The 27,575-nt window shown below is 44.8% G+C and overlaps 1 protein-coding gene across 5 annotated transcripts in view; it reads right to left on the bottom strand.

Moving 5' to 3' along the window:
- Shal (Potassium voltage-gated channel protein Shal) overlaps positions 1-27,559 on the bottom strand; it is a 75,048-nt gene extending 47,489 nt beyond the window's left edge. For all 5 annotated transcript variants that reach the window (XM_043427096.1, XM_043427095.1, XM_043427098.1 and 2 more), the window contains exons 1-2: positions 24,006-27,559; positions 5,554-5,716 (exon numbers count right to left, since the gene is read on the bottom strand). In XM_043427096.1, the coding sequence (XP_043283031.1) occupies positions 5,554-5,716; positions 24,006-25,120 (1,278 nt within the window). In that variant the 5' untranslated portion in view covers positions 25,121-27,559. The remainder of the gene's footprint in view (positions 1-5,553; positions 5,717-24,005) is intronic.
- Between the last annotated feature and the right edge of the window lie 16 nt (positions 27,560-27,575).

Genomic DNA, 27,575 nt, shown 5'->3' with positions numbered 1-27,575 from the left:
AATCGTATTTTACGGGTGTCTAAATTCGATCGATTTTTACTCCCTAATTAAAGATCCCTGATAAAGATCACTTTAAATTAATTCCAGAGTTATTAATTCGAAATTGTAAATCGATTTTTTCAACTTATCTTTCAGCTAATAAAATTACAAGCCATTAATTAATCGGGTATCCATCGCTAACTGAACCCGAAATTTCACTCGTCCCTGGCGAAAATACTACAGTTTTTTATCTCAAAAATCGCATTAGAGAGCGCAAAGGGAAACACACAAAGGGAATTGGATCAAGAATAAAGTATTTATATAACAGGAATGGGCCAAGTCAAGAAGAAACAAAATCCCGAAATAAACAAATGAGAGATTAAACGAGTGCTCATTACCAATTTCGTTCAATCTTTAACGTAATATATTTTTATTACTGGTAAGACAATCGTCTCGAATTTTTTCCCAAACCTTTATTATATACTTCACTGTTGTTGTGTATGTTTTTCATAAACTTTGTAAGAAGCGTTTATTCGTTATATGGAAAGATGAACGATTTCTTGCGCACATTCCCCATAACCCTGTGTATTTTTCTTCGTATTTAAGCACGTTTATATCAATCAGCAATAAGACGAACCCCTTGAAATTTGAAACGCGTGTCAGTCGACTGCCCGTTTAAACTCTTCACTTTTCCGCATCACTTTTCTGCTTTATTTCAAACATTTCATTTTAAGCTAATCGCCAACTTTGATCTTTCTTTTTCTACTTTGTACTGAACTTCTCAGGATGCACTGCGCGTAAAAAGACTCTGAGAAGACGCTCAATCGTCGAGTATCATTGCAAAAACGTTGCATATCTCTTATCTGACATTTCAATCGAACATAGTTCGGCTGTGGCGGCGCTAAAATTAAGTGAAAATTGTACGAGATCAAGGTGATGAAGGAGATGACGAGATCATTGTGTCACCGGGTTCTATAATCGTTATCCCACTTTTTAAGGCAGCATATTAAGCCCTCTCCGCGCTATAAGAAAACTTGGTCAAAGGAAAGCGAGCAGACGAAGTAAACTCGACGATGTCGGGAGAATGGAAATTGCTGAAGAGAACGAAGAACTCTGAGACCGATTGACATTTACTCAGAGCATCGAAAGTACCGGCTCGAAAAGCGTTAATGCTTTCGAGCAGCTTTCGAATATAAATAACTTCTAAAACGGTTAATTGGCTGGATAAAAAGCTCGTCATCGGAAAGAAACATTTTTTCCTCAATTTAGAGATTGCAGCAGATAAAAAGCGAAAAAAGAGAGGAAGAAAAAAAACAAAGAAAAATACGGAAAGGATTTACTCTTGGCATGGCTCAGCCCAGGGAAGGAGGAGGAGGAGGAGAAAAGAGTGAAGATGTTGGACGTAAATGGAAAGGGTAGACGAGCTTTGAGAGGGACAAAAAGACTCGTAACAAAGAAAAGTAACAAAACGCTGAGAAAAGGAAAAAAAAAGATTTTTCTCCTTGAGATAACGGAAAAATATACTCCCGCAGTTGACTATTATTATTCCAATCTGACACTAAGGAGTTGTTGCGGATGGAGAAAAAATAAAAAGAAATAAAAAATAAAAAGCACACAACCGACAAACAACTCCGATAGAAGGCCCATTTTATCGAGCTTTTGAAATCGTGCATGGCTATATACGCCGCCGCGATAAAACTTATCAAGAAATCTTCCGACGCCGCTCCTCAAGAGCGAATACAATTTCGCTGCTTTTCATCTCACGTTCAATCGAGCTTATTATAATTGGGTGCGAGATTCCGTCTCGTTAAGATTCCCGAAAATTTTCAAGGGCTTTGTTGTTGTTTTCCATTCGGAATTCGTACGTATGCAACGAAGCAGAAATTTCGATATACAATTTTTTTATCAACGGATCCGCGTGGGATCGACCTCGATTCAATGGGGCCGGTGCACGTCGAGCGATATTACAACCGGTTTCGCATGAAGGATTCAGTCTTCTTGAATTTAAATAGTCCTCGAGAATGTTCGGCATTACAAGTACTACTCGGCCTGATTACGAAAATAAGAGGGAAAAGGGCAGCGCGGGAGGGGGCAAACGAGAAAATTCAATAGGAATGTACTCTCTTCCTCGCGATGAATTTCCATAGAGCAGCGACGATCGAGTTCTCTCCTCCCTCTTGTGTTTGCATTCGTAGCTTATTATTTGCTCTCGTAAAGTTTTCATCGGGTGTGCTGGACACTTGATTCAGAGAATAGCACGCTATTTCCATTAAGCTACGAGGAAAGAGGAAATAAAAATAAACTCGAAATGCCGGAGGGGGAAAGTTTATTGCGAGTATATAATGAATTTTTTTTATTTCGCCTTGTGCTATGAGAGCTATTGATTTCCATACTGTTTTATGAACACGAATTCAAACGGTTTTTTCACAAATTTCAGTAGTGAATGGAGACGAGATGAAAGCAGTGATCGCAGAACGGTCAAAAAGTTTGTTTTTCGGATTTGGATTGAATAATTGGCTCCAAAAAGTCACGATTTCGTGAATTCAACAAAGTTTTTTGACTCTTCGAGTTTTCGGATTTGCCTGTTCCCCCAACCGAGGTGAGCCTCTGTCAAAGATTTCTCGGGATCAGTCGAGTGGCTCTCGACTGGTACAAACGGTCAGGGATTCGAGCAGACGATGGAAAATCCTCAGGCCTCGGAGATTTTAGATGCATAATGAGATGCGAGGAAATATAGTGACACTTGTCGAGTTCTGCTCGGTTGGCCAGCCGTGGAATAAACTCCTCAAAGGAGAAACAGCAGCAGCGACATAACCCGGAAGCTTTTATAGGAATTCGTGGACTTGGAAAAAGAAGGGCGTGGCCCGGGTGACACGGGATTCCGGAGGGTAAGAATTGCGTCGTTTTTCTCTCGGGGAGAAGACACCCGCGTGCGAAATCTAGCAGCGTCACCTTCTAAGAGCAGCCCAGATGCAACTAACGGCTCGGCAATTTCGCGAGAAATGTTGTTCGCTCTTCTTTCTTCGTCAATTTTTTTTTAGTCTCCCGCCTCTTCAGTCTCCCCGCTCGCGCCCCGTCGCTTCGTCTCCATCGCGCTTTTTCTCTCTGCGTTTCCTTCTATGTACGAGCCCCGCTCGCACACCGAGCAACTCTTTATATAAAAATATTGAAACAAAAAACAAGAAACAAAACCCACACTCGCTCCGGCTCCGTTTCTTCGGGCCGCGACGCCCTCGTACGCACGCGCCCGCCACTCCGTGTAGACATTGCTCTTGTGTACAAGAAACCTCGAACGAAATTCACTTTTTCCGAGCTCGCCCGGGCTTCCGAATGGATCTACGAACCTCCTTTTTCCTCATTTTTCACCTTGTTATTCTCATGTTTGTATCATTTTCGTAGCTTTTTTAATATCCAAATGTTTTTCTTCGGCTGAGTCTCGGCTTTCATCGAAACTCGACCCAAAATTCCGGTTTTTCTACTAAATTAACGAATCGAATGGTTTTCATAGATTTAATCATTTCTGAGGATGAATTAGGGAGCTTCCGGATCGAATGGCCCTCCGAATAATGTTATTGCCGCCAAAGTTATAAGCTTGCTAACGAATAAACCGGACGTAAAAATCCCAAATTGATTTATCGATGAGAAACACGATTTTAATTACACCGTCTGACACAGAGATCGAAGAGATTAATGGACTGGTTAAGAATCCATTTAATCACTCCGCGGTTACAACGAATTTCCTTGCAATTTCCCTGCTGTGCTATGGACGCGAAGTCGTAACCAATTGTGACGGTCAAGACCGACACAAATGCAAGTCTATCGAGCCGAGCCTCGACCCTTAACTGCATACGAACGAGGACGCCGTTTATACGAGGCGATCCGCTCCAGTTTGACCAATTCGCGATCGCCTCCTCGTTTTCAAAAAGTTCGATCGTCCCTCGTTTCCTCAAAAAGGACTCGCAAGATTCCAAACCTTCGAAGGTTGGTTTCGCGGGCGTGCGAAAATGAATTTTCCATGCCCAAAACCCCGCGACGGTCCCGCCCCCAATGTTCCCAGTAAAAATCCCCTTTGCAACTTTTCCAAGATCATTCTTACGATTTACAGACTCTTCCCTGTCGAGTAATCTCCGAACCCAACTTCGTCATGAACTTCGTTACTTCGTTATGAAAAAAAAAAAAAACGAAGAAAGCGGCGCATAACGAAAATTCTTCAAGGCGAACAAAGAGCGTTTTGTGCTAAGAATCTCGCGTTCATTTTACAACCCGTTTTAGGGTCGAAGTTTGAGAAAATGGATTCTAAAGTTCCGGAGTCTCCGTCATACCCGAGAACTCGAGAATATTCATACAAATTTAATGACAGCAGCGAACGAGGGAGCGTCAGATTTTCCACTGAAAAATAATTTACAGTAACGTGTTCCTGGACGCTAAATGAAAAATTTAGTAATTAAAGTCGCCCCGGTGATTGATGAATTGATAAAATAACGAGAAATATTATGTCGAGAGTAGATAAGCCCATAGGTAAGCACGCAGACAGCGGGCTGCGTGATGCAGTCGGCTCATTCATCAAACCTGCCTTAATATTCACTCGCTCTATACCGAGACGTCGGTTGCTCCTTCGCGAAAGTCCAGAACAATTGCGAGCCCCGGTGTTTAGCCGGTAAACGTAGGAAGTGGTAACGGCCCGGTCCGTGTACACGGAGCGTTCGCGTTCAGAGAGATTTCGTTGTTCGCGTAACCGCGGCGAGGGTTCGGGGTCGATGGATTTTGAGTAGTTGAAAAGATGAAGTTGTCGGGGAGCGAGGGCTTTAAAAACGTGTAAATAGCGTCTCGGGTGGCGTGGGAAAAGTGGAGAGTTGGCACGGACAAACGGACCGGGTTGGTTGCACCTCGCGCGTATCTGAAAACGCGCGCGTACGTAAATAGTGTGAGACGTTAAGCGTCTGGTCTAATTTTGAAACATACCTCCGAGCCGAGGAGCCCATTTGCGCCTATATTGGATCGCAAGAGCGCGCGCGCGCGCGGTATTTTAGCCTGCGGCAGGTTTTAGAGGGCTGCTAACGGAGCCAAGTACACGATAAAATGGTGTCCGTAAATTGGCGAATGCCGGGCGAGAACGTGAAAAGCCTGAGGATCCGGAGGCCTCTGAGGAAGGAACTTTGGAGCGATAAATCTTCGAGTCAAACGCCGCGCGGACGGTGAAGCTAACGAGTTCGATCGCTTGAATTTCTAACGGGTCGGAAGTTCGGGGAACGAAGCGATCTAACATAAAATTCCGAGATTCCTTGTAAGATTGACCGATTTCTGGCTTCGCGACGCACGAACAATCAATTCATTTCGGGTCTTCGCTCGAATTCTCGGTGTCGCTAATCCGAGCGCGGTTAATTGTCCCTCGTTACGCGAAACTCCAGGCTTCGATGCGAAAACGTCGATTTTTCACAGCCTCGAGTATGACTCGAGGCTGAAAAAGAATCTGAAAAGTATCGGTGAACAATATTTCCGTGTAACGGAGCTTGAATGAAGGATTAACGAGATTAAAATAATGGTTATATTTATTGATATAAAGGGGTGACTCACCCTCTGCGCCTTTCTCTTGTCGGCTCGTTGATTCTGATGATAAATCCGACTGAAATTGCTGACGATGACAGGCACGGGGAGGGCTATTACGAGGACTCCGCTCAAAGAACAAACCCCACCTACGACCTTTCCCGCGATCGTTTCCGGCACCATATCGCCGTAACTGCGCATAAAATACAGTTTTATTTATTAGCCCGTTTCGCTATTCGTATATATATGTAGGTCCCCGCGGGAGAAGGTCAACACTTTTACGCTCGGTGCTATCCCCGAGTATCCACCTTCGCCCTGCACGAGGAGACCAGTTTTGAATACATTTTTTTATTCTACAGACATACGTAACATGACATAAAGGGGGCAAATACTTCGATTAATAATGCTTTTACGCTCGTCGCATTTGTTTCGAACGACATTGAAATTGAGGACGATGTTCTTAAGGAAGTTCATCCGGTAATGAAATCACCAGAGAGATTTCGATTTAAAAATTTGAATACGCATGCAGTAATGAATAATAAAAAAATGTCCTGTCAAAATTTTGAGGATTCTTTGATCGTGGGGAACAAATTAAAACGGAAAAATTAACAGTCTTCGTTAAATCCATTCGATAATTATTAAGTTCGCAATTAATGACTTTTTTTCTCGAAAAATTGTGATCATTGGAAGGTCAACCCGCATGTTGCTTTCGCACGATGGCAACGTTGCTGCAGCGGCCCGCTTTTTCAAATCGGAGACAACGTTTTCCAATGAACGCAACTGACTTTAGACGTTGGTGGCATGTTTTAATAATGCCAAACGTTTCATCGTCACTGATTATGACACGAACGGGGGTTAAAAATTCTGTCAATTACCGCTGAATAGACAGTACAGCAGGTTACGAGGTCGCGGCATTGCCAAACTCACTGGACACCGACTGCCACGCTAGCAATAATTTTTCTTTTGACTGACCCTGCACCGGATGAACTTCCTTAAGTCCACGACTGTTAGTAATCCGGAAATATTGACATAACTTTAGCAAAATGTGATTATATCATCGCGTTGCATTATCCACGTAATTGTGACACTCGATACGTTCGTCCGGACAATACGTTTATCTCCTCCTGCCCTCTCTCTCTCTCGCTCGCTCGCTTGCTCTTTCATGCCCCCAGCAAAGGGCGCCCTTTCGTGTGCCCTGACGACAGGGAAAAGCAACTCCAAAGTCCCGCATGTGTATACGAAGACACGTAGGCCATCCTCCCAGCCATAAAACTCGCTGTACAAGAGTCACGTGTTCTCTTCGTGTCCTACGAAACTCGAGAGTTGAGCTCTTGCGTATACACTCAGACAGCAGAAAAATGAGTATACGTAAACATATACGGGACTGATAAAATATGTGCTTTACGCTTATGCTCGCTGCGGGACTAAAAAGCACATGCGGAGAACGGCACGTATTCTCTTTACGAAAGCATCACATTTTCATATCCGCGTGCACGAGGAGGCACGATCGACAACAATAAAAGGCGCTCCTGCGGGAGCTTTCGTTTCTTATTTTAAGTGTAACGGAGGTGGGGAGATTTTTGGGGAGTTTGGAACGAAATTTGAAGATGACGTATTGGAGAGCAGCGAAATGATCTGAAAAAGCCTCCAATAATTCCAGTCGTTCTCCGATCTCGTTGCGTGTCGAATATTCAATTCGTTGTTTTTCAACCCGCAACGATGCTTCGTCGAATAAAAAATTGGTTAACTATACTAATGTTTTTTTCGTTGGACTCCGACGCTGCGAACTTCAGCGTCGTAATTCGAAGACGTTTCGTCGTTTCTTTTGGGAGGCAATCGGAACATTGAAGATTCTCGTTCTTGCAGAGGAAAAATAATCGACGAAACTGGGCAGAGAATTTGTTTGTGCGAAAATAAAAACGCGGCCGCTTTTTCACCGCCGGGGAATCGATCTTGGCCAACTTTTTTCGTCCACTCTTCGCAGAGCATTACATCCTTAGGGTTTTTATATTTCCCGTCCGGACAGAAGAAGAGAAAAGGGCGCTTCGAGAAACGAAACGTGACTGGATTACCGCTCACGTGCGAGCCTCCTCTCCCTTCGATGTTTGACGTCCACACGTTTTTCTTCTCGCTGCGCTCCGCGCGACCTCAAAACCCTGCTCGTGTGCACTGCTTCGTGTCACGAATTTTCTCGTCCCCGGGCAACCAGAAACAGAGAAAAGATGACCGAGTTTATGCGCACTGTGCGAGATCAAATATTTAATCATCGACCCAAATCCGCTTTCCCCCAACGAGAAAATCGTCGGTCCGACTATATTTTCTGCGTTCAAGACCCTTCGTTCGGGTTATTCAACAAAATTATGCAAATACCTCGTAGATTAATCGACCGTCCGCGAACGCAGCCTAATGATTTCGTTCGAGCGGCCATTGATTCGCGTGCTTTTGAGCATGCGAAAGGTTCGTTCGACTCCGAACGAGCGAATTCACTGCGAACGAGAACCGTTGAAGCGAACAAAATAGTCGCGAAATTCAGTCGCGTTATCACGAGAAAGACAAAAACTTTGCTATCCGCGTTCGATAAAATGTTTACTTCGATGCACGAACGTGCAGATTATTAAAAATATTTTGATGAGCACTGATGGGAGTTTCTAACGAATTTATGCGAGCTTCGTCGTAAAAGACTCATCAACGTCGGAGGAAAAAATGGAGGGCGAAGTTTCCTCGTGAAAATTCGACGGTTTTACTGCCCTCCCGAGTGCAGACAACGATTTCTGCTCGTGCATACTCGAAACTCGGAAAAGCTGCTCACAGGGAAGGTAACAAAAGTGAACTAGAGTGCGAAAGGTGCTTGTCCGTGCGGAGACCGACGGTTGTGTTAACACAAAAATGTGCTAATTGGCAGAACCTCGGCTGGTGGCTTGTTATTAGGAAAAAACACCGCGCGGCTCCGATGTAGGCTAGCGGCGTGTGCGGCTTCTGACGCGCGGTTCCACGCGTGTTACAACTTCTTCACACGAGAAAGCTTAAAGCTCCCTTCGCGGTTTCCTTCATCTTTTATTCCCCTGCTCGCTCGCCCCCTCGCCCGAGCACCTTAAAACTCGAGTAGAATATTCTCGGACGTAACATATCGTGAATTTGAGAGAGCAAGCCTCAAGCCTCGGCGAATAAAAGGAGAAAAGAATAACTCGTCGAGGACGAAATACCAAACGGCGGAGCTACGGGCAAAAAAGGGGAGCAGCATGAAAACGATATTTTATAAAAGAGCCTCGTCGAGGAGAGGCAAGCTCTTAATGTTCATTTGATATTTTCGTCCTTTGTGCTCGATTTAAAAGTCGAAATATCGAAGGCCCGAATTGCGGCATCGAGCTGCTCCCTGCTACGAGCGCATCCGCCTCATAAATTTGAGATAAAAAATATCGAGCCAGGAACTGGCCGTTAAAACGCGGTCGTTCTTGAGCTGCTCCGCGCGGGGCGCGCGGCGAGTAATCGTAATGACCGCGATACCGGAAACTCGAATTAATCCATACGACATTTGGGCTCGAAAAGTTTTGACGCTTCGGCGTATAAAGATAATGCGAAATGAAAAGATGCGCGGCGGGCCAGCCCGAGGCATCGTCCGGAAATAAGAGAAATTTACGAGCGGCTCGCGTTTATCGATCCTCCGACAATACCGACCTCGTAAGAGTCGCGACCCAGTCTCTTTTAAACCCTCGACTAAACGAGGAAGGGTGGCTTATGCGGGTTTGCCTCAGACACCAAGTGGGCTGCTAATGAGTATGTCGTAATCACACGAGCAAGCAACCGTTTCGTGAAAAAAGCGCGCACACATTGCGGAGGCAAAAAACACGAGAAAAAATGGTGTGCCGAAAGGCGTTCATAGAATTTGTTTTCGCGCTGGAGTACACGAGCGTGCAAACTTTTAATGAACCATTTCCGTTGTAACTGCGTTGAATTCAGGCAAAATAAAGGAAAAAACAGCGCCATGGAAGCGTCGGAGGAAGCGAAAAAATAGTTGGACCTGCCTGGGACACGATTGGTATGAAAAAAGTGCTGCTGGCGCAACACTCGTTTCTGGAGAACCTTTGGGCCCGTTCCCAAAAAGGTGGGGGCTAAAATTTCTTGATTATTGTCCAGCCATCGGGACTCGAGGCCGGTCGGGATCCTCGGAAATCCTCCGGGAATCCCCGACTCCTGGACGAGATCCTTTAGCATGTTGAACGGACTCGCAGAGGCTTTCCCCCGGGGGACATTGGAAGAAAGGATTCTCGAGAGATATTCGAGGGATTCTCGAGGGATGAATTGGGGAGAGGAGGCTTGTCGAAAGATATTCAGAGAATTCCTGAGGGACGCTGCGCTCGGTGCGTTTGGCTTTGCTCTCGCCAGGGCGCGCGGTCACTATTCATTCGCTTGTAAAAAAAGGTCGCATTTTTCTCTTGCTCACGCAACACCGCACCCCTTCGCTTTTCATGAGAGAAACACGTCCTGCGCGAGAGCAAAGAATTCGGACGGGGGTCGACGACGATATATTTGGAGAAACGCGGTCATTAAGAGATTCCGAGGAAAAAGTTTAATCGCCCAGGATTATAAACACTGAGACAAAAGTTTCTCCGTCTCAACCAATTTTGTTTCTCTTAAGGTAGTTCATCCACGAAAGGATTTTCTTAAGAAAGTCTTGAAATTTACACAGAGTTTAAACGAATAGTCGACTGACACGCATTTCAAATTTTAAGGGGTTCGTCTTATTCGTTGTTGAGATAAACGTCCTTAATTATGAAGAAATATACACAGAGTTATGAGGACTGTGCGTAAAAAATCGATTATCTTTCCATATAACGAATGAACGCTTCTTACCAAGATTATGAAAAAGTACTCAGTACTCAAAGTTACTCAAAGATTGAACGAAATTGTTAATGAGCACTCGCATACAATTGCTTTTTTCAGCATTTGATTTCTTCTTGGCTTGGGCCACTCTTGTCACGGCCTTCTGTCTTTTTATTAACACTTTTTTTAAAATTCATTTCCCTTTGTGCTCTCTAAAAATCTGTAGTATTTCAGCCAGGGACGAATGAAATTTCGGGTTCGCTCAATGATGAATGCTCGATTAATAAATGGCTCGTAATTTCATTCGCCATGAGATGAGTGGAGAAAATTTATTTACAATTTTGAATTAATAACTCTGTCATTAATTTAGAGCGATAATGTCTTTAACGATCCTACAAGCACGATCTACCTTAACCCAAATATTTCATGGGATACGAACAACAAATACTACTTTTGGGGAAGGCAAAATAATTTGGAAACTCTGAAGCAAGAAGCGAAGCGAGCTCTCGTCCAGCCGAAAAAATGCGTGCTGACGACACGAAACATCGTCGAAACGGAGTCGTAATTCACTCGTCCATTCGGTGATTTCTTTAGCCACTTTTCGGTAAGCAGCATCAAACGAAGAGAGCGTTTTTCGAAAAAAAATCACTCGATTTCAGTGTTTTTATCAATCACCAAGAAGTTTTAATAATTTACTTGAAAAACTGAATCCTTCCACGCAAAAAATTCTTAGCCAATGCTTCCCCGTCAGCATGGATTTGGTTCAACGAACACTCGCTTTTCTGCTCCGCGTGTGTGTCCGATAAGGTCGAGATCGTGGGGTATCGTTGGAAATTCGAGGTCGTTCTAGCAACGGCTACGAGGGCGGCGCATAAATTTACTTACACATACGAAGCTCCGCACGTACGTACGTGTACAAATTTACAGGCGTAAATAGTCCCTGCGGCACATTCGGCAACATCGCTTCTCCCGGGCACAGAGTGCCGCACAGCCCGCTACGCGATGCTCGAGACACTCGAGAGTTACCTGTGCGACTCGCCGCTGAACAATCGGGCGATCAATCGCGTGTACATACGGACTCGCGGATGCGTTCCAGTCGCGCGACCTTATCAAATTAAGTCCCAGCAGCAGCGTGTGCGCTCGAACACGCCGAGCTCCGAATGCCGAGCTCCCAACAGATTCGAATATCCCGCTGTGCCATTTACACTAATCCGCGCTTGCTTAGAGACCGGTCTGAAGGGCCCAATTCCGCTTAGCTGCTCTCATGCGCGCCTAAATTCCAGGGTTACGGTGCTTTGATTCCCATCCCGGGGTCACAGAGAGATTATTGCTTCCGTGCGCCTATTCCGAGCGCGCTTAAGCGCCCTGTCACACGTGTATGAATCATTCGGGGAGGCGGAAACGCGTCAATGTCAATTCTGATGGCGATGAAGAGACGTCAGAAAACTCGAATGATATCGAAAGTGGGAGAAGCTAAATCGATGGCGTCGGGTTACTTTTAATTCGAAGGGAACTCGAAAGGAGCGAAGAGAGAGTCGCTGGAATCCTCTTGGGACGAAACTTTACGATTCTTGTTTATGACAATTGACGTATTGGCTGTTTGGTCGACTCGCAAGTCTGTATACATTCGTGCGGAGGGGTTGCAACGCTGGAGAATAAGACTGGAAAAGTCGTTGGAAGACTCGAAAATTCTGAATCTAAAATATATATATTTTTTTTTTTTTTTAATTGTAACAAAATCTTCCGACACTCGACAGGGAAATAACTTTCCTCAAACTCTTGTAGCGAGTTTATTTTTCGTAGTTCATTAAGTTAACTGAAAAATTTTTGTCGCAGAATATTGGGCCTGTTCGACCCTGTCCGAACGGAACGCTATCACCGACTACCTCAGCTCCTCGCATATTCAAAATCATTAAAAAAATGTTGTTTGGGATTTTCAATTTCAAAAAAGTTTCGACAAATTTGCTCGCTCTGTAGCTCATTGTTGAGCTATATTAATATATTAACCACTGATTCGTGTAAAAAAAGATCGATTTCAACGTAAAAATCCTCGTCCTAATAAAAATAAAAGCCAAATAATATAAATTAATAAGTTTCTCGTTTGTCCGACTGCTCGGTAGAGTTCTATCGAACGTCAAAATAATATTATTTTCCGAATAAAATATTCTCGTATTCAGGATCGATCGATGACGTATTTGAGCGATGAAAAATTTTGAAAAGTTGTCACAAATTCGACGAGCATATCCTTGAGCTGGAAAAACCTTGGCAAAATATTTTTATGGGTCTGCATTCCTCGATGGGGTTAAAAATTCACGATCTTCTATTTATTCATAGAATTGGTCTGTTTTGGAAAGTATAATAACTCTCTTGGGTTCCATATCCAAAGAATAATTCGCACAAGAAATATCCCGAGGCTCTGCGTCACGTAGTCGTCGGAGCGAAAGCTTTCTCGTGGCTACCCGAACAAATGTACTCGGATAGCATTTGTTCGACGCAAATAGAGCTGTTTTTTCGAAGCAAATACAAATTTTGCTGACTTTAATATGAAAATATCGAATAAATAATCCTAGTAGATCGAAATAGAACGTTTTTTCTGCTCGTGTTTCTTCCTCGACCATCCTCGCGTTTCTGCAGTTTATGCACATCCAGAGCGCAATTCGTATACGGGAATTTCTCGACGCTCTGCCTCGCACACAGTGATCGGAGCAATAGAGGCTTTGACGCGGGTGCTCGAGAATCCAGGCACTCGAGTAGCATTATTAGTTTATTCGAATACAAATTTTTGGGGTAGGCAAATGAAAATGTTGCTGACTCTAATAACGAAGTGAAGAATCCTTGAAGCCAGAATTTTGGGCTGTTAATATCTCATAAAGGAGCAAAATATCATGTCAGAAAAGCAACAAGGTCGACTGCTTTGTGTCACAATTTTCAGGTGCCAGTAGAAAAAGACGTTGAAAAATCTTTCGTCAAAGTCCAACATTTTCTGCTTCGTCAGAAACCAAAATTGCTTTCATTCCAACCAAGGATTCAGGATCGTTAGTTTCTGGACATTGCAGTGAATGGAATATCGAAAAATCGCTTCAGTTTAGTCTGAAGAATTTTCGCAGACTGAGGGGAAGTGGTTCGCTCCACGACGAACTAACATTTTTCTTCGCGGAGACCCGAAAGCAGCGTCCAGTTTTCTCAAACACTCGTATATTTTCATTAGAAATGTTTGAACGCGCAGCTGATCCAAAGTGCCGAACGGACCTGGTGAAGCATGACACATGGAGCCGCCGACTGAAACTTGGGCAAGTACGAAGAGGGAAATCTATCGGGGAAGGAAAACTACGGGAGGATCGAGCTGTGCTGGACCTCGGTGGAAAATCACGTCACGAGTGACCCAAATGTATAAAATCAGGACGTTATCGACTCGAACTTACGAAAATTCAATCTCGAATTGCCACGTGTTATTTCGGAATGGCCTCCTTCCATCGATTCGATACGGACTCGGTGCGCCGCAGCCGTTGGAATTTCGTATTCCGATTGAACCAAATGAGTAAACAGTTGCGCTGACGGATCTTGTTTTCCGCGTAGGTTTCGCGTGCGTTCAATTAATTCAACGATGCCGCATGCACATCGAAGATATCGGGTAAATGAGATGGTGGCGTATTTGCTTTTCATCATCGCGTCAGCAGGAAGCTCGATCGCGAATTCAGAAGCGAACGTTGCATTGCAATTCGCCCAGCAGAGAATTCGGGTGATGCACGATTTAGCCGGGATCGCGAGAGTGGGCTCTGGGGAAAAATAATTATTTTGACATCGCGCGTATACGAGGGGGCGAGAAATTTCGTCTTTTTGAGTGAACTTTTGCCGGTAATTCTTTCGTAAAATGGGTTAAAACGCAGCTGGCCTACCATTCGGTGAAACGTGCTTCAATAATTGCAGCGGAGAGGGAGTCTTTCCAAACGTATTATCCGCGGCTCGAGCCGGGGCTTTTAAACCAGCAGCAGATGGAGTTGAAAGCGCAGAGACAATTTTTCAAGATCGCAGCTTCCGGCCGCACTCTTGAAAAACGCTCTATTCAACGTCGCGGAGCCCGGAGTGAAACTGGTTTGAAAAAGAGGGCAAAAAGTGTTCCCCCGCGATGAGGAGAATTCCCCCATGAACTCGCTTCCCCCGGGTGGACGTTTAATTAGCGTATAGTCATACCGACACACAGTCGCGAACTTTCTTTCACCGAGTTTTCGGTGCGGGAGATAAATGTTGGAAGAAGATGTTCTTCTCGCGAGGATGCCAGAAGACTCAGGTTGATCCGGCGACGCGAGAGGAAGGTCGGGGAGGATGCAACGCACGGTAAAAAGCAAGGATCGAGACTCTGACTGCGGAGCGTTCCATCCGCGAAGATCAAGAGGAAGTGAGATTTCAAGTTGAAGTGAAAATTTTTCAGGGAATTCGGCCCCGCCCCAAAGTGCCTTTACGGCCCGGCGGCCAAACAGATCGATACAGAAACGTGCTTCGAGGCGACGGTTAGAGGCAGTGGTCGAGGCGGCTTTCTCGCATTACCGCGGAGACGAGTGAGAACTCCGAAAATGCGGGCCGAGGTATCTTGACGAGAGAAAAATCAAGGGAAGTTTTTATGGCGGCCGAGTAGAGCGGGGTGGGGATAAAATAACTAACATTTCGAGGAGCTGAAATCTCGAGTTTATGCAACTTCTGGTTTGAATGTCGAAAATAAATAAAGTAGAAACTTCAAGGTTCGAAGCACGCGTTTACGCATCGAAAATGGAATGTAACGATCGCCCATGGAACGACGACTAAAATATGATTTTTTCGAAAATTCGACCATCGCTCTTTCGATTCATAAATTACTACTGTGAACATTCACAATTTCACAAATATTAACGAATGGCAAAATGTTAGAAAGTCGACCGATCGAAATAAAGAAATGCAGTGAAGCTCAAAATACACGCGTCTCACTCACTCACTTACTCAGACTGGTCATCTCCAATTTGAAACATCGTCATTTTGACTTTCACCTTTTCGAGCTATCGCTATTCTCCGTATCCAAGTTTAATAGGCTCGAAAAATTCACTTTTGACTTTTTGCTACTCGATATTTTCGTCTGTCCATGAAACAACTACTCTTCATTTTGAATTCGAGAATATGAACTTTTGACATTCGTATGGTCCGTTAAAATTGCATTCGAAATGAAAACTATCGAAATTCGAATAAATACGAATTCAAAGATTCGATTGCACACGCGATCTGCTAAATAGTCGATCGGAAATAAGAATTTCTAATTACTTATCCAATCTGATATTAAAACTTGAAAAATTTCGAAATATCGAGCGTTCTAAAATTTGGTTACTCGACCCATATTGAATCGTACCCGTAGAGCGAGAGTTGCTCACAGCGAGGAGGTCATATTTCTCGTTATGTTTGAGAGCGACATGTAAAGTGTGGTGTGACAAGATTATTTTTAAGAATCCGTCAAATCTAATTAGACGTTGAGTAATAAGATTATTGAGTTATTTGTCTTTTGTCACAAAATAACACTCGAAGGTTAAAGCAAGAGGGTAAAGTCGAAAGGAAGTGAATTTATATTTGTGTAAACGATGAGAAAGTAGGTAACAAGATGAGCAAACAGGCAGTGTGAGCTCCGCAATTGGATAGCCCCATTCACAGATCTACGAGAGGACGGAGCGAGTGCTCCGTTGAAAAATCAATAAGTTATAACCGCCGCTGCGTGCTCCGTGGTTAACATGAGCTCGTGGAACACGAAAGGCTCTTGTACAGGATCCAAATGACGAGTCTCTCTATCGGGAAGAAAATAGAGGAGTCGCGATTGTAGATGAGCCCGCTCAATAACAAGGCCAATGACAATTCCGCTTCGCCCCGAGTCCCTGATACTTCGAAACTCGCATTATTATTGCACGAGCTCGTTTGTCGCTATAGTCTGCGTGTAAAGCGAATTATTTTCGATCCAACATTCGATGAATGAAACGTCGGCGTGCTGGTGGACGAGACGAATGTTGCGAATTTAGGAGGTGAAAATCATCTCGAAAGCGGAGTGACACACTTGAACGAAATTCGGGCTCAGTGCGGAGGGGGGGATCGTGTCCGATTGCTCATAAATTTGGCCAATTGGAGGAGCGCGGTTTCTCGAATTTCTCAATGGTGAATCGCTCTAGCGAGCGATGAGCTGCTCGGGGCTGCTTATAGAAGCAGCGTAGCCTCTGGTGTAGGCTCGATAAAAAGCAGGTTGGATTTCTATAATGAGGTAAAGTGCGAAGCGGTGTGCAGCAGCGGGGCATGACGCGGTACGTGGACCCGGGTATCCAATCATCATGGGCCGAGACGGAGAGCGAGAGAGGGAGTTAAAAAGAGTAGTTGGGTCAAAGCAAACGTCTCTTGGGTTCGTGACTGGCGTCAAGCCAGAAACCGGAAGTCCGCGACCTACAACGTGCCGAGAGTGTCATTCACGCGTATACCTATGTGCATATATTCTCATCGCGCCACAATGGGGATTCAAGAGGGTTCAAGACTTTTTTTAATCCCTCCCTCTCTTTCTCACGTTGGTTCGCACTCGCTCGCTCGCTCCCGGTTAAAAATAACAGTAGCAAATAAATGTGTGGTGGGTTTAAAGTGGAGCCGAGTGCGAAAGCTCGCCAGCTTGAATATCGAAAGAAATGCGGCCTCTTTCCGCGTCGCATATTGTGCCACGGGCGAACGCTGCGTTTGACCAACCATTTAATCAACCTCCCAATGATACAGTGCTCTCAGAATCGCCGATGAACCGGAAGCTCCTGCTAATGTTGGGCGTGCTCTCGCCTTCGCTCGACAATCAGCCCATAACCCGATCCTTCCCTTCCTCTCTCTCTCTCTCTCTCTCTCTCTCTCTCTCTCTCTCTCTCGCCTCAGCTCCATTTTGACTGTATCGAATGCGTCTCCTATTCCAGTTCATATCCTATACACGGGTTTACATCGTTCATGAAACCCCACGATCCACACGACGTGTCATTAACTCCCGATCTTTATCGCCCCTCCTGTTATTAGCGATTGATTACGCCATTCAGTGAATTCGCTGTCTACGCGCTAGATACGGAACCTCGAATCGGGACGTGCTTGTACAGCTTGGATCCATCGTTATCGGCAACCCTTAAAATCTCTTGATTTATTAATATATAAAAGATGAATAACGAGGGTGCGGGGCAGGTGGGAAAAACGAACGAGGGCGCACCGCCCCCTCGTGTCGCCGGCTCAAAACTCCTCCAAATACATTTTAGCTCTCACAGAAAATGACTAGAGACGAGTGTTCGAAGTGGCACGAAAAACGTCGAAACATTGCGATTATTTACGAGGCGTAAAAACCTCGATTGTACAACCCTCTTTCCCCCGACCGCCATCCCGCGCTATTACGGCGAATGAAAAAACTCCATTTTCACGAAAATACGAGCTGTGGAGAAAAAGACGTCTGCACTCTTACGAGCGACTCCTGACGTAAGAAATTGTATCCACTCTTGCAAAAAGCTGAAAATAAATGGAAGAAAATCTGCCCTTCGCTCTCGCTAACCCCTTGCAAAAACTCGAGCTCCCTCGTCGTCCACGAGATGCCGGCCCCTCGCGATGCAAAACCTGTACAACACACATATTTCACTCGGTCGAACAATACTTTTGCAAATGTGGGTGCGCAACTCGGGAAATATTTATTGACCGTAACGGATATCGCTTGGAGCAACGGGAATGTGTTTAGCTTTATAGAAATAAAATATTCCACGTATAAGCCAAAATCATTAGTGAACGCGGCGGCGAACTGTTGGTCAAAGGAAACTGTGACGCGCTCGAACAAAGGCAATTTCAAATTTAAAGAAATTTATCACGATTCAAATCTGTGGGTGCTCGTGAAGAGTTTTCACAACGAAGGGGACGAAAAATGGTCAAAGAGAAACGTGCGGCAGCTCCATCTACTCAAATCTGGCCTAGCTAATTTCGTCACCGAACTTTCTCACCGAAAAAAGTTTCTTTCAAGTGAATTTTTTTCATCCCAAACGCTTCCCCCCCTCGTCGTCCTACGTGGTTGCCTCTCCGATTGACCGAACCGACTCAAACATGCCCAACATTTCGCACGCGAGAACCGGCTCGAGATTCAGTTTCTTTTCACCTTCGCAATATTTTTTCATTCTCGTCTTTCCCACCCAAACTTATTCGACCTCTGAGCCAATTTCGTGATTGAGATCCGCGCGAATATCTCGCGTTGAAGCGACTCCAAAGTGTGCGTAAGCAAACGAACCTCGACTCCAACAAAAAACGCCTCGTCCGTCGAATTTTTTCATCAGAAATGGATTATTAACCTCCGCCGTAAAGTTTTCTTCAACCACACAAAAAGTTATTTTCTCCCAGACCTTCGGCCGAAGCGACGAGATCCATCTGACAGCGCTAATCAAGTGACACTTGGGGTGATTATCGAGAGGTGAATAATGCACGCAAAAAGCCTGTGCGATTGTAAAGAGGGAAATAAAAAAAGAAGATGGAAAGGAAGGCGATAGAGGGTGCAACGTGCATCAGCCAAGTGACCGCAATGCCGAGGTGTGCTTATAATGCTTCCCCGTGTTCTATACCCCCCGTGTGATCGCGGCGCACACTCAAAGTACACACAGAAAGGAGCGTCCGCACGCGCCTCTAAGCCTGAGGAATAAAGGGGCTCAATTCGCATTCCTTAACGCGTTGAAGGCTCTCAAGAGCATCCCTATCGCTTTTTATAGCTCGATTAATACATACAGAATGGGTAGCTGGATAAATTATATGTATCGCACTTCACCCGGTTCACCTGTCTCAGCGCTATACTCGAACGTATAAATACGTGCGACCTCGACGTTGTCTGCAATATAGCTTCGCCGCGTACAACTCCTACGTACGTACACGTACCGCACCTGCTAGAATTATCCACTAGCCTACGGCGATAAAACACATTCCGATGTACATTTTACTCTGGGGAATATAAAATTTCAATAGTTCTTCATTCCTTTGAATGATGAATTTCGAATTGATGCGTTGCGACGAGTCTTTGAGACGCGCAGCATCGAGGAGATTGGAAACGAGCCCAACTTTTTATGCCGATCAGCTTTATAGTTTTCGTCATGAAATTTTCATTGATTGCTATAACTTTACGCTGCGACATTATTCTCGTTAACGAGGCAAACGGAGCAAATGGTGGACGATTTAAACTCGTTGCTGAGAGACCTTTTATGATTTGGGAAAAATTGGGGTCGTTCTGACCCTGCTGATTGATTGATCGATTGGCTCATTCTTAAGGCTTAGTACAGTTGTTATCTTGAGTCCGAAAACTACTATGGTGCCATTGGAGTGGGGCTCTATATCGTAATATTTGTTAATTCTTACCCAACGTACATGGTCATTTTTTTTTGAAGCAAGAACTCGATGAAAATTGATGTGTGATGGCAAAATAAATCTAGCGGTACACACGAGTACCACGGGAATGAAATTCTGCTGTTTACAATAGTACATTTTTTCTAAAGACTTTGGCGGATCATCGATGCTTGGGTTCGAGCTCCTCAAATTTTACCATGTTCAACTGTTAATTACGACTGTGAAAACAGTACGAACCGTAGCAGAACGGCATCAATAATTCTACTTTGCAGTTCGTCATCTAGTCAACATAAATTTTGCAATGTTTCCTCGGTGAACTACGTAGGAAAAAATAGCACAGTTTAAACCTTGGCCAGAGCAAAATACGCAATTTAAAAGTTTTTAGTCGAAATTGTCTTGGAAATTTGGACTCGAAATGTTTTGGGTAAAAACGTCCGAAATGGGCGATACAGAATGGTGTCAATACCTTTTACAATTTTTTTCACTCCGTGTAAATATTCAAGGGCGAATGAAACTGTGCTACGTTCCATAGTAAATTTTCAAACATTTGGCCGATCGGCGATACTTGTATTCGAGCTCTTGGAATTTTACTGTCCTCAACTGTGAAATAAGCAATTGATAAATTTGAATTTGGTAGCGACACGAAAATTACAACGTTTTTGGTAAAAACCTCCAAAATGGGCGATATAGAACGCTAACACTATGGCGGCGTGGTAATTCTTACTATTTTTTCTCTCCGTGTAGGTGCGTTGGATCGGATAAGATTTAGCCTCACATGCGATTGCAGTGAAAAATCCACTCAACGAAAACTCGTGTGAAAAGATTTTGAATCGATGTCACGATTGATTAGAAATGTTGCGGAGTTAAACGCTCCGAAAAATATATTGTAAGAGTGTGGAATTCTACCTAATCCTGATGCGAGCGGGGCACGTTGAATTTGATTGGAAAGAAGAAAAATTGCGACCCCAAATATCGAGGATCGGAAATTCAAAGTTAGGCAAGAACGAAAATAGAGTCCGCGAGGTCGAGGGACCGAACTATTATTTTTTAGAAGGAAGCTTTACGGGTCAATGATTTATCGATGTGAATTTGGAAAGCCTGCAAATGATGTGGGCTCAAAACCGAGAGGGTTTGTAACTCCCGTCCGTGACGCCATCGTGAGGCAGAGGGTTGGATGGGAATGACGAGGAGGGAAAGTCGTTGCTGGTGGAAATTGACGTGTGACAGAAATGCTGCAGAGTCCCCGGAGCAAGGAAGGCCGTTTGGCTAAACGTTTAGCACCCTTTTACGCGCGTGAATATACTTTTACGCAGTTTCTGAGGTAAAGCCACTTTGGTATACGCGAATATGATGACAATATGAAGAATCTAAAGAAGAGCGAAAGTGGAGTTGGGCTCGGAAGCACACGATCGTCAGTTATTTCAAGTGCACATGAATGTTTGCCGGCTCAACGGGACAAGCTGCAAACTATTTAATCACGAAGAGGGGTTGAGCGGCTGAAAACACGGAGAAGGATAAAGCACAATGGGTGGAAGAGAAACAGTGGAATGAAAGGAGAGGGAGAGTTGGGGAGAGCGAGAGAGCGTAGGCCTGTTCGAACCACGAGACTCTTTCACACACAGCACCTGTTGATCCTGCGATTAAAGTTTTGAAGGAAATGACCGAGGCTCCGGGAGAGCAGAATGCACTCCGCTCGCATCAGCGCTCGAAGCGCACTTCCGAAAAGTCCTGCGAACTAAACGTGCCACGAACCATCAAACAAAAAGGCATGAAAAGTGAAAAATAATAAAATCTACGGAGTTCGCTTATTAGCAACTAACTTGTTGGTGAGGAGTTCGATATTAAATTCAACGAGAGTTGAAAGCAAGCTTTTCTCGATGGGCCTTAGCAACAAAGATACTTCGGCGATTCACTTCACAGCACAAACGACAAGTTTCTCGGACGAAGCCAAAAGTGAGGGACGGTCGGAATCGCGCGTTGAACGATTAAAAATGTAGCGCGTAGATGAAACGCAGGTGGATAATTACGGCACGTAATACGAGCCCATTTTTAAGAATCACTCTCCCTCGGCCTCGTAACTATTTCCGGAGAGCAGCCACTCTCTGCTCTGCCATAGCTCCGTATTGCAATACGAGAAAGAGAAAGACCGGGCAAGGGAGAGCACGAGAAGGAAGCTGTGCTTCGAGACGAGTAGTGCAGGCGTGAATGTCAGCGGAGGCATGTCCGTGCGAAAACTCAACGAAAATATCATTGACACAGATTCGAATGATAAAAATAGTTGGAAGAGAGATAACGCGTGGGTGGATTTCCACTGGTTACTGGTGTCTACTATCAACTTTACGTTGCACTCCGAGTCATCTTTGACAGGACAATGTCTCGCTCGCTTTACAGTTTGACGTTCAACGCGTCGAGGGTTCCCCGCGAGTCCGCTACCTTAACGCCGATCAATGAATCCTCTCGTCACGTTTTTCTCCCACAACGGACGTTTTCTATTTCACTAAATATTCCCTACGATATCTAAAAGCAACGAAAAAAACGTGCGAAACTCATTTGTCCGGGAGCAGGACGCGGAGATTTATTCGTATATGGCTCTCACGCGCCAGAGACAATTCACCAAACATTCTGTGTGTAAACACGTGCGGAAGAGCGCAACGTGAAGTATTGCACGCTCGCGTTCACAAGACTTATTGCAAAAAAGGCAACGTGTTTGACGACGCCTGGTGGTGGTGCTTGAGCGTGTGTCGAACGTGATTGTATCCATGCGGCATTCGATGCCAGCTCACATACCGCCACGATTTATTGAAATAATATTATTCTCGCGTCTCCTCGAAAAGTGCTCATTCAGAAAAAACAAACGAAAGGTTTTCCTTACGCCGGCTTCAGCTCGATATCGCTGTGACGGAGGGTGAGAAAAATCGGGGCCGGGAACACGGTTGTTTATTGCTGCAAAGATCTGCGCACTGAATTTGGACGAGTGATTTTTTGGTCGGTTTCACAGTCGTTCCACTCCGAAGACCTTTAAAATCAGATGATTGCGGTCAGTCGTTCAACTCCCGTCGCTTTGCCCGTATACCAACAGTCTCGAATAAATATTCGATGGAAATAAAGCTCGCCCCAAAATCCACTTGCGCTCGTTTCATTGATTTTCTAATCGATCATCACCAATGGAACGCGATGAAATCTACTGGAATCGATCGACGCTTACGCAGTTTAAAATACAATATAAATGAAAGAGAATGCAAAATGGATCGGTCCCAAGGCCATTCGACGTGACATAAAATGCTGCAAACGTAAATAACTCGTCACAATAAAACTCGAGATGAGGTAGTCTCGTTGTGAAAATCCTACATGCGGGGCACGTGTTTCAGCACTGACAAACTGCTGTGGACTGCAGATATACGCATTTCGACGAGTCGATCTCGTTATTTGTGTTCTCTAACAGAAGGGGGAAACGTTTGACGCGTGACAGACGCTCGTGTATCGAACAATCACGGTCAAAGTCGTAAAATGTGAAAATTTCTCCGAAAAAAATTTGGTTTTGCGTTGGCCAACGACTCCAACATCATTCCTGATTGTTTAGTAGCGCGTTAATCGCAGGCAATCGATTAACAAAGCACGCGCTTTGTTAATCTAAGCGAACGACGGTAACTGATTTCGACAGTCAAAACGCGAATTCGCGCGCACGGTACGTGGTTAAAGAGAAAATACAGAATTCGTTTGGTTCTGGGAATCGAACACAAAACAGCGATCAACGTCTGAGAGCTCAGGTCGAAAATCTCGGGTATTTTGAATGGCACGATCTTTGGCACTATTCCTAAAGCCAGAATAATGTCGTCTGGCGAAAAGGCGATGCTCATTAAGGATGCTCATTCGTACGTACGAAGGCATTGCTAGCCAAAAATTTGATCAAACAAAAGTTTCACTTGGCGACACGAGGGCGCGCAGAGTCTAGATACCTTAAAATCAGTCCTATTTGACACTTTTGACACACATTGATTATCAATAAATTTATTTGTGGATGAGGATAGTCGTGATGAGGAATGAAAGGTAAACGAAAATAATTTCCGAATCACTAACCATTCGCGGCGAATGAAAATCGGTAAATTTTGCAATTCGCCTTGAACAATTATGATTCGTTTCGTTTTATGTTGGTTGCGTCATGGTCAGGATTGGGGGATGCGACGTGATTGATCATATGATTGAAGGTAGCTCGAGTCGGAGGGATCAGGAATAGCGGTAAAGGGAAGAGGGGAGAGGGGAGAGAAGAGAGAATAGAGAAAAAGGAAACTCACCCTAGGGTGGTCATGGTGACGATCGTGTACCAGAAGGCGGCAGGTATAGAGGTGAAATTAGTTCCCTCGACGTTTTTCTCAGCGTAGAACATAACGGTAGCGAAAATAATGATAGCCATTGCGAGTGAGAAAACGAGAAAGCCGAGCTCGGAGGCACAAGATTTGAGGGTATAACCGAGGATCCGGAGACCCTGGGAGTGTCGTGAAAATTTAAATATACGGAAGACGCGAAATACCCGGAGGGTGACAAAGGCGCCGGAGACGTCGTCGTTGTCGGTGATGCCGAGGCCGATGTAGTAGGGCAATATGGCTACCACGTCGATTATCGACATGACGGATCTGGCGAACTTGCACCTACTGGGAGCCGCGTACAACCTCAGAAGATATTCAGCCGTAAATATCATGACGCATGCTGTATCGAGGCAGAAAAATACGATCTTGTAACGTTCCCCGCATGACAATGTGCCAGCGCGTCCGGGACGATTGCCGCATGGCACTGTCTCCACCACGTTCGCTAATACGCTTACGGCAATGAAGAAACCGGTTACGTAATAAAAAACAAGAGCGGCGGTGGAGATGTGCGGGTTTTGAAATGCTCGCCACATCTTCTGCCTGATGTCGGTGAGATGCGGCAAATTTTGATCGCCGTTCTCGCTCAGCTTGTCGTCCATGAGTCTCTCGGCGTTTTCCCTCTTACGATCCCGATAATCCTCGTAACAACAGTCCCCTATTACGTCCGGTAGAATACCGAAGAAGGCCAATTCCTCGTCGTAACTCGTCAGGCACTCGTGCTTCGGATAATGAAGCTTACCGGTCCTATAATAATTCAATATATGTCGGAATATGTCGGGATCGCGATCGAAAAAGTACTCTTTGCTGTCCTCGTCGTAAAAGAACTCGCGCTCGTTCGATCCGAGCAGGGTGTCCGGATACTTTTCGAGGGTATTGCGCCAAGTCTCGAAGCGACGACCGCTCACGTTTATAAGTAATTTCTCGTCGTCCGCTTTCCGACGATCTTTTGGAATTGGCGGCGGTGGTAAAGGGTGCGTCGCTATCGGCACCCAACCGATCGCGGCCGCCCGAGCAAACGGTAACCATGCCGCTACGGACGCCATCTTTCCTTTCTTCTTTCTTCCTCTTTCCCGCCTCCTTTTTTTCTCCTCTTAATTATAAGCCGGAGCGTGTGAAATTTTTACTTTCACAGACTCTCGAATATCCCTTTGGATTACCTATTCATCACATTCGGACTCGATCCTCTTCCGGTATATTCCGGCCATCCTTTCGATCAATCTTAGCTAACTCCGTCGTCCGGAAAGTCGCGCTTACAAATCATCATCATCCTCGAGAACCTCGACATACTCTATTTTCTGTCTCTCTTTTTCCACTCTTCGAATCCCCCCTTATTATTTATCCTTTTTATTATTATTTCATGAAATTTCACAGTTCGACGATTTAACAATATTTTATGGATCTGGACCGTCCGACGCAGTCCTAAAGCCACGCTCGATCGTCCGCAAATCTTTTGCCACTGTCGTCGTTTTCATTGAGTCGGGGTTGCTGCTCCACCGACCAACACGACGACGACGACGACGACGACGACGACGAGCATCTTTTGACGGAATGCCGAGGGTGCCTCATGGCTCAGCATCCCATTTGGCAATTTTTTAGAGCTATAAATCTTGCGCTCTTCTCCCTCCTCTATCGACGTTCCTTTTTTTCTCCTTATTCTTATTACTTTCGTGCATTCACGATTTTCGCAAAAGTCTCGTTCGATGGATGGGACCGCATAATACGTTCCTGGGGCTTCTTCGACAACGGCCAAACGTATTTTGGCAAAATGCCTCCTCGTGTCAACATTATCGTCGATCATGTACAAATAAAACGTAGCGTCGACGCTTTTTATACGTTTTCGTCTTGTCTTCCTCAGCGAGCAGGACTCGTCGAGCAGATAATAATTAATCGTAGATCATCCGATCGGATCGTTTCGTCAATTTTCAGTTTTCCTTCATCCACGAATTCCCTCAAATTTTTATAAGCCCTGATCATCGTTATCCGTTTATCTTATAATTCCACCTCTCGAGTCATCTCGCACGATCGATCTTTCCGATTCTCCCCCTCCGAACTGATCACCGCGTTGCAATTAATTATCCAGAGAGCCTCTATTAACCTCTTCTTTCTTAAACAATTTCGGGAATTTTTCGATGTTATTTTTCTTCTCGTTCCACGTTAAAACTCACCGTTAAATTAAGTTCTATTGAATTTTTCGTCATATTTGTTGCTCACCGTTCATTTATTCGTTTTTCAAGTTCGTACCTCCGAGCAGGGACTTGTTTGTTGTGGCCGCCGCTCGAGTCGACCCTCGTCAGTCGTAGATTATAATTTTTACATCACCTTACGAATCTCTTTGTCCCGACGTTTTGGGAATTTGTCATATTTTATGATCATATTATCCATGAAAATAGTCACTCTTGATGTGTATCAACGCGTCTTATTATTGCGGATGTAATTCGAAGAAATTCACACTATCGTTTATATTACAGTTTCACCATATTTAATTATCGTCCCTTTCGGTAATCACTGATTTTTTAAGTCGCTTAGGATCGATGAGAAAGCGTCAGTATTTGTACTTGACTTTAGCTCGAGGTAAATTTTTTTCGAGCGCACTTTGTAGCGGGTCGTTCTCTAATGGCCGTAATTCTTGTTTTTTCGTCACCCGCCTCGGGTGCTCTCGTCGAATCGAGCAACGAATGATTTACCGAGGGCATCGTGTTGTGCTTCGAAACGCTGTCTCGCGTTACTATGAAAACAAGGCTCCTTCCGTTTCGTTCCCGCAGTTATCTCTACTTCGGCTGTCGCACGCGCCAACACATGCGAGGATTTCTGTCTCTTTTTCACGCGGTCGTGCGCGCGCGCTCCCTCGAGCGGCTAGAATTAGAACGACGCTACGTGTGGCCGGCCGTCTTTCTGTATAATCCGAAACTCCTGTTCAACCGATTTCCCCAGCACAAGCCTGTCGTCGCGAAAGCTTTCCTCAACCTACGACCCTAAACCTCAGAGTGGAAAGAGCCTGCTCTCACCTTGAACAAATTTAATTCGCTAATCCTCCCTCCTCCCTCGTCGTTCTCAACTCTTTTTCTCACTTTTTGCTATTATTCTCGTTCTTAGGGATATATTATTGCACACGTTTTATCAACGGATCGTGAATGAACAACGACGAAAATGCACTATTATCGTTTCTTCTTGCGTTGCCCCTCTCTTCATTCTCATTGAATAAATAAAACGTTTATTTTATACTTTTACGTTCCGCCGTTACACTTTTATACGCTCTTTCGCGTGATCGCCGGGCGTCGTGCACGCTCGGAACGTCCACACGCACTCGGTATACACAGAGAGAGAGACACACTCGCAACCAATCTCGCGCAGTCTGCTGCCGCGCGTGAAAACCTGAACTGAAAACGACCTCGGTTTCTCTCTCTCCGATTCGTATTTATTTTTATTAATACTACTTTTCGAGAGGCTCAAGCACCGGTGAGCTTGTTTTTCTTTTTCGTTATTCTCACCGGCTTTTTT

Source organism: Venturia canescens, chromosome 8 (assembly GCF_019457755.1).
Source record: "Venturia canescens isolate UGA chromosome 8, ASM1945775v1, whole genome shotgun sequence".
NCBI classification, from domain to species: Eukaryota; Metazoa; Arthropoda; class Insecta; order Hymenoptera; family Ichneumonidae; genus Venturia; species Venturia canescens.
This window is presented reverse-complemented; position numbering and strand designations above follow the sequence as displayed.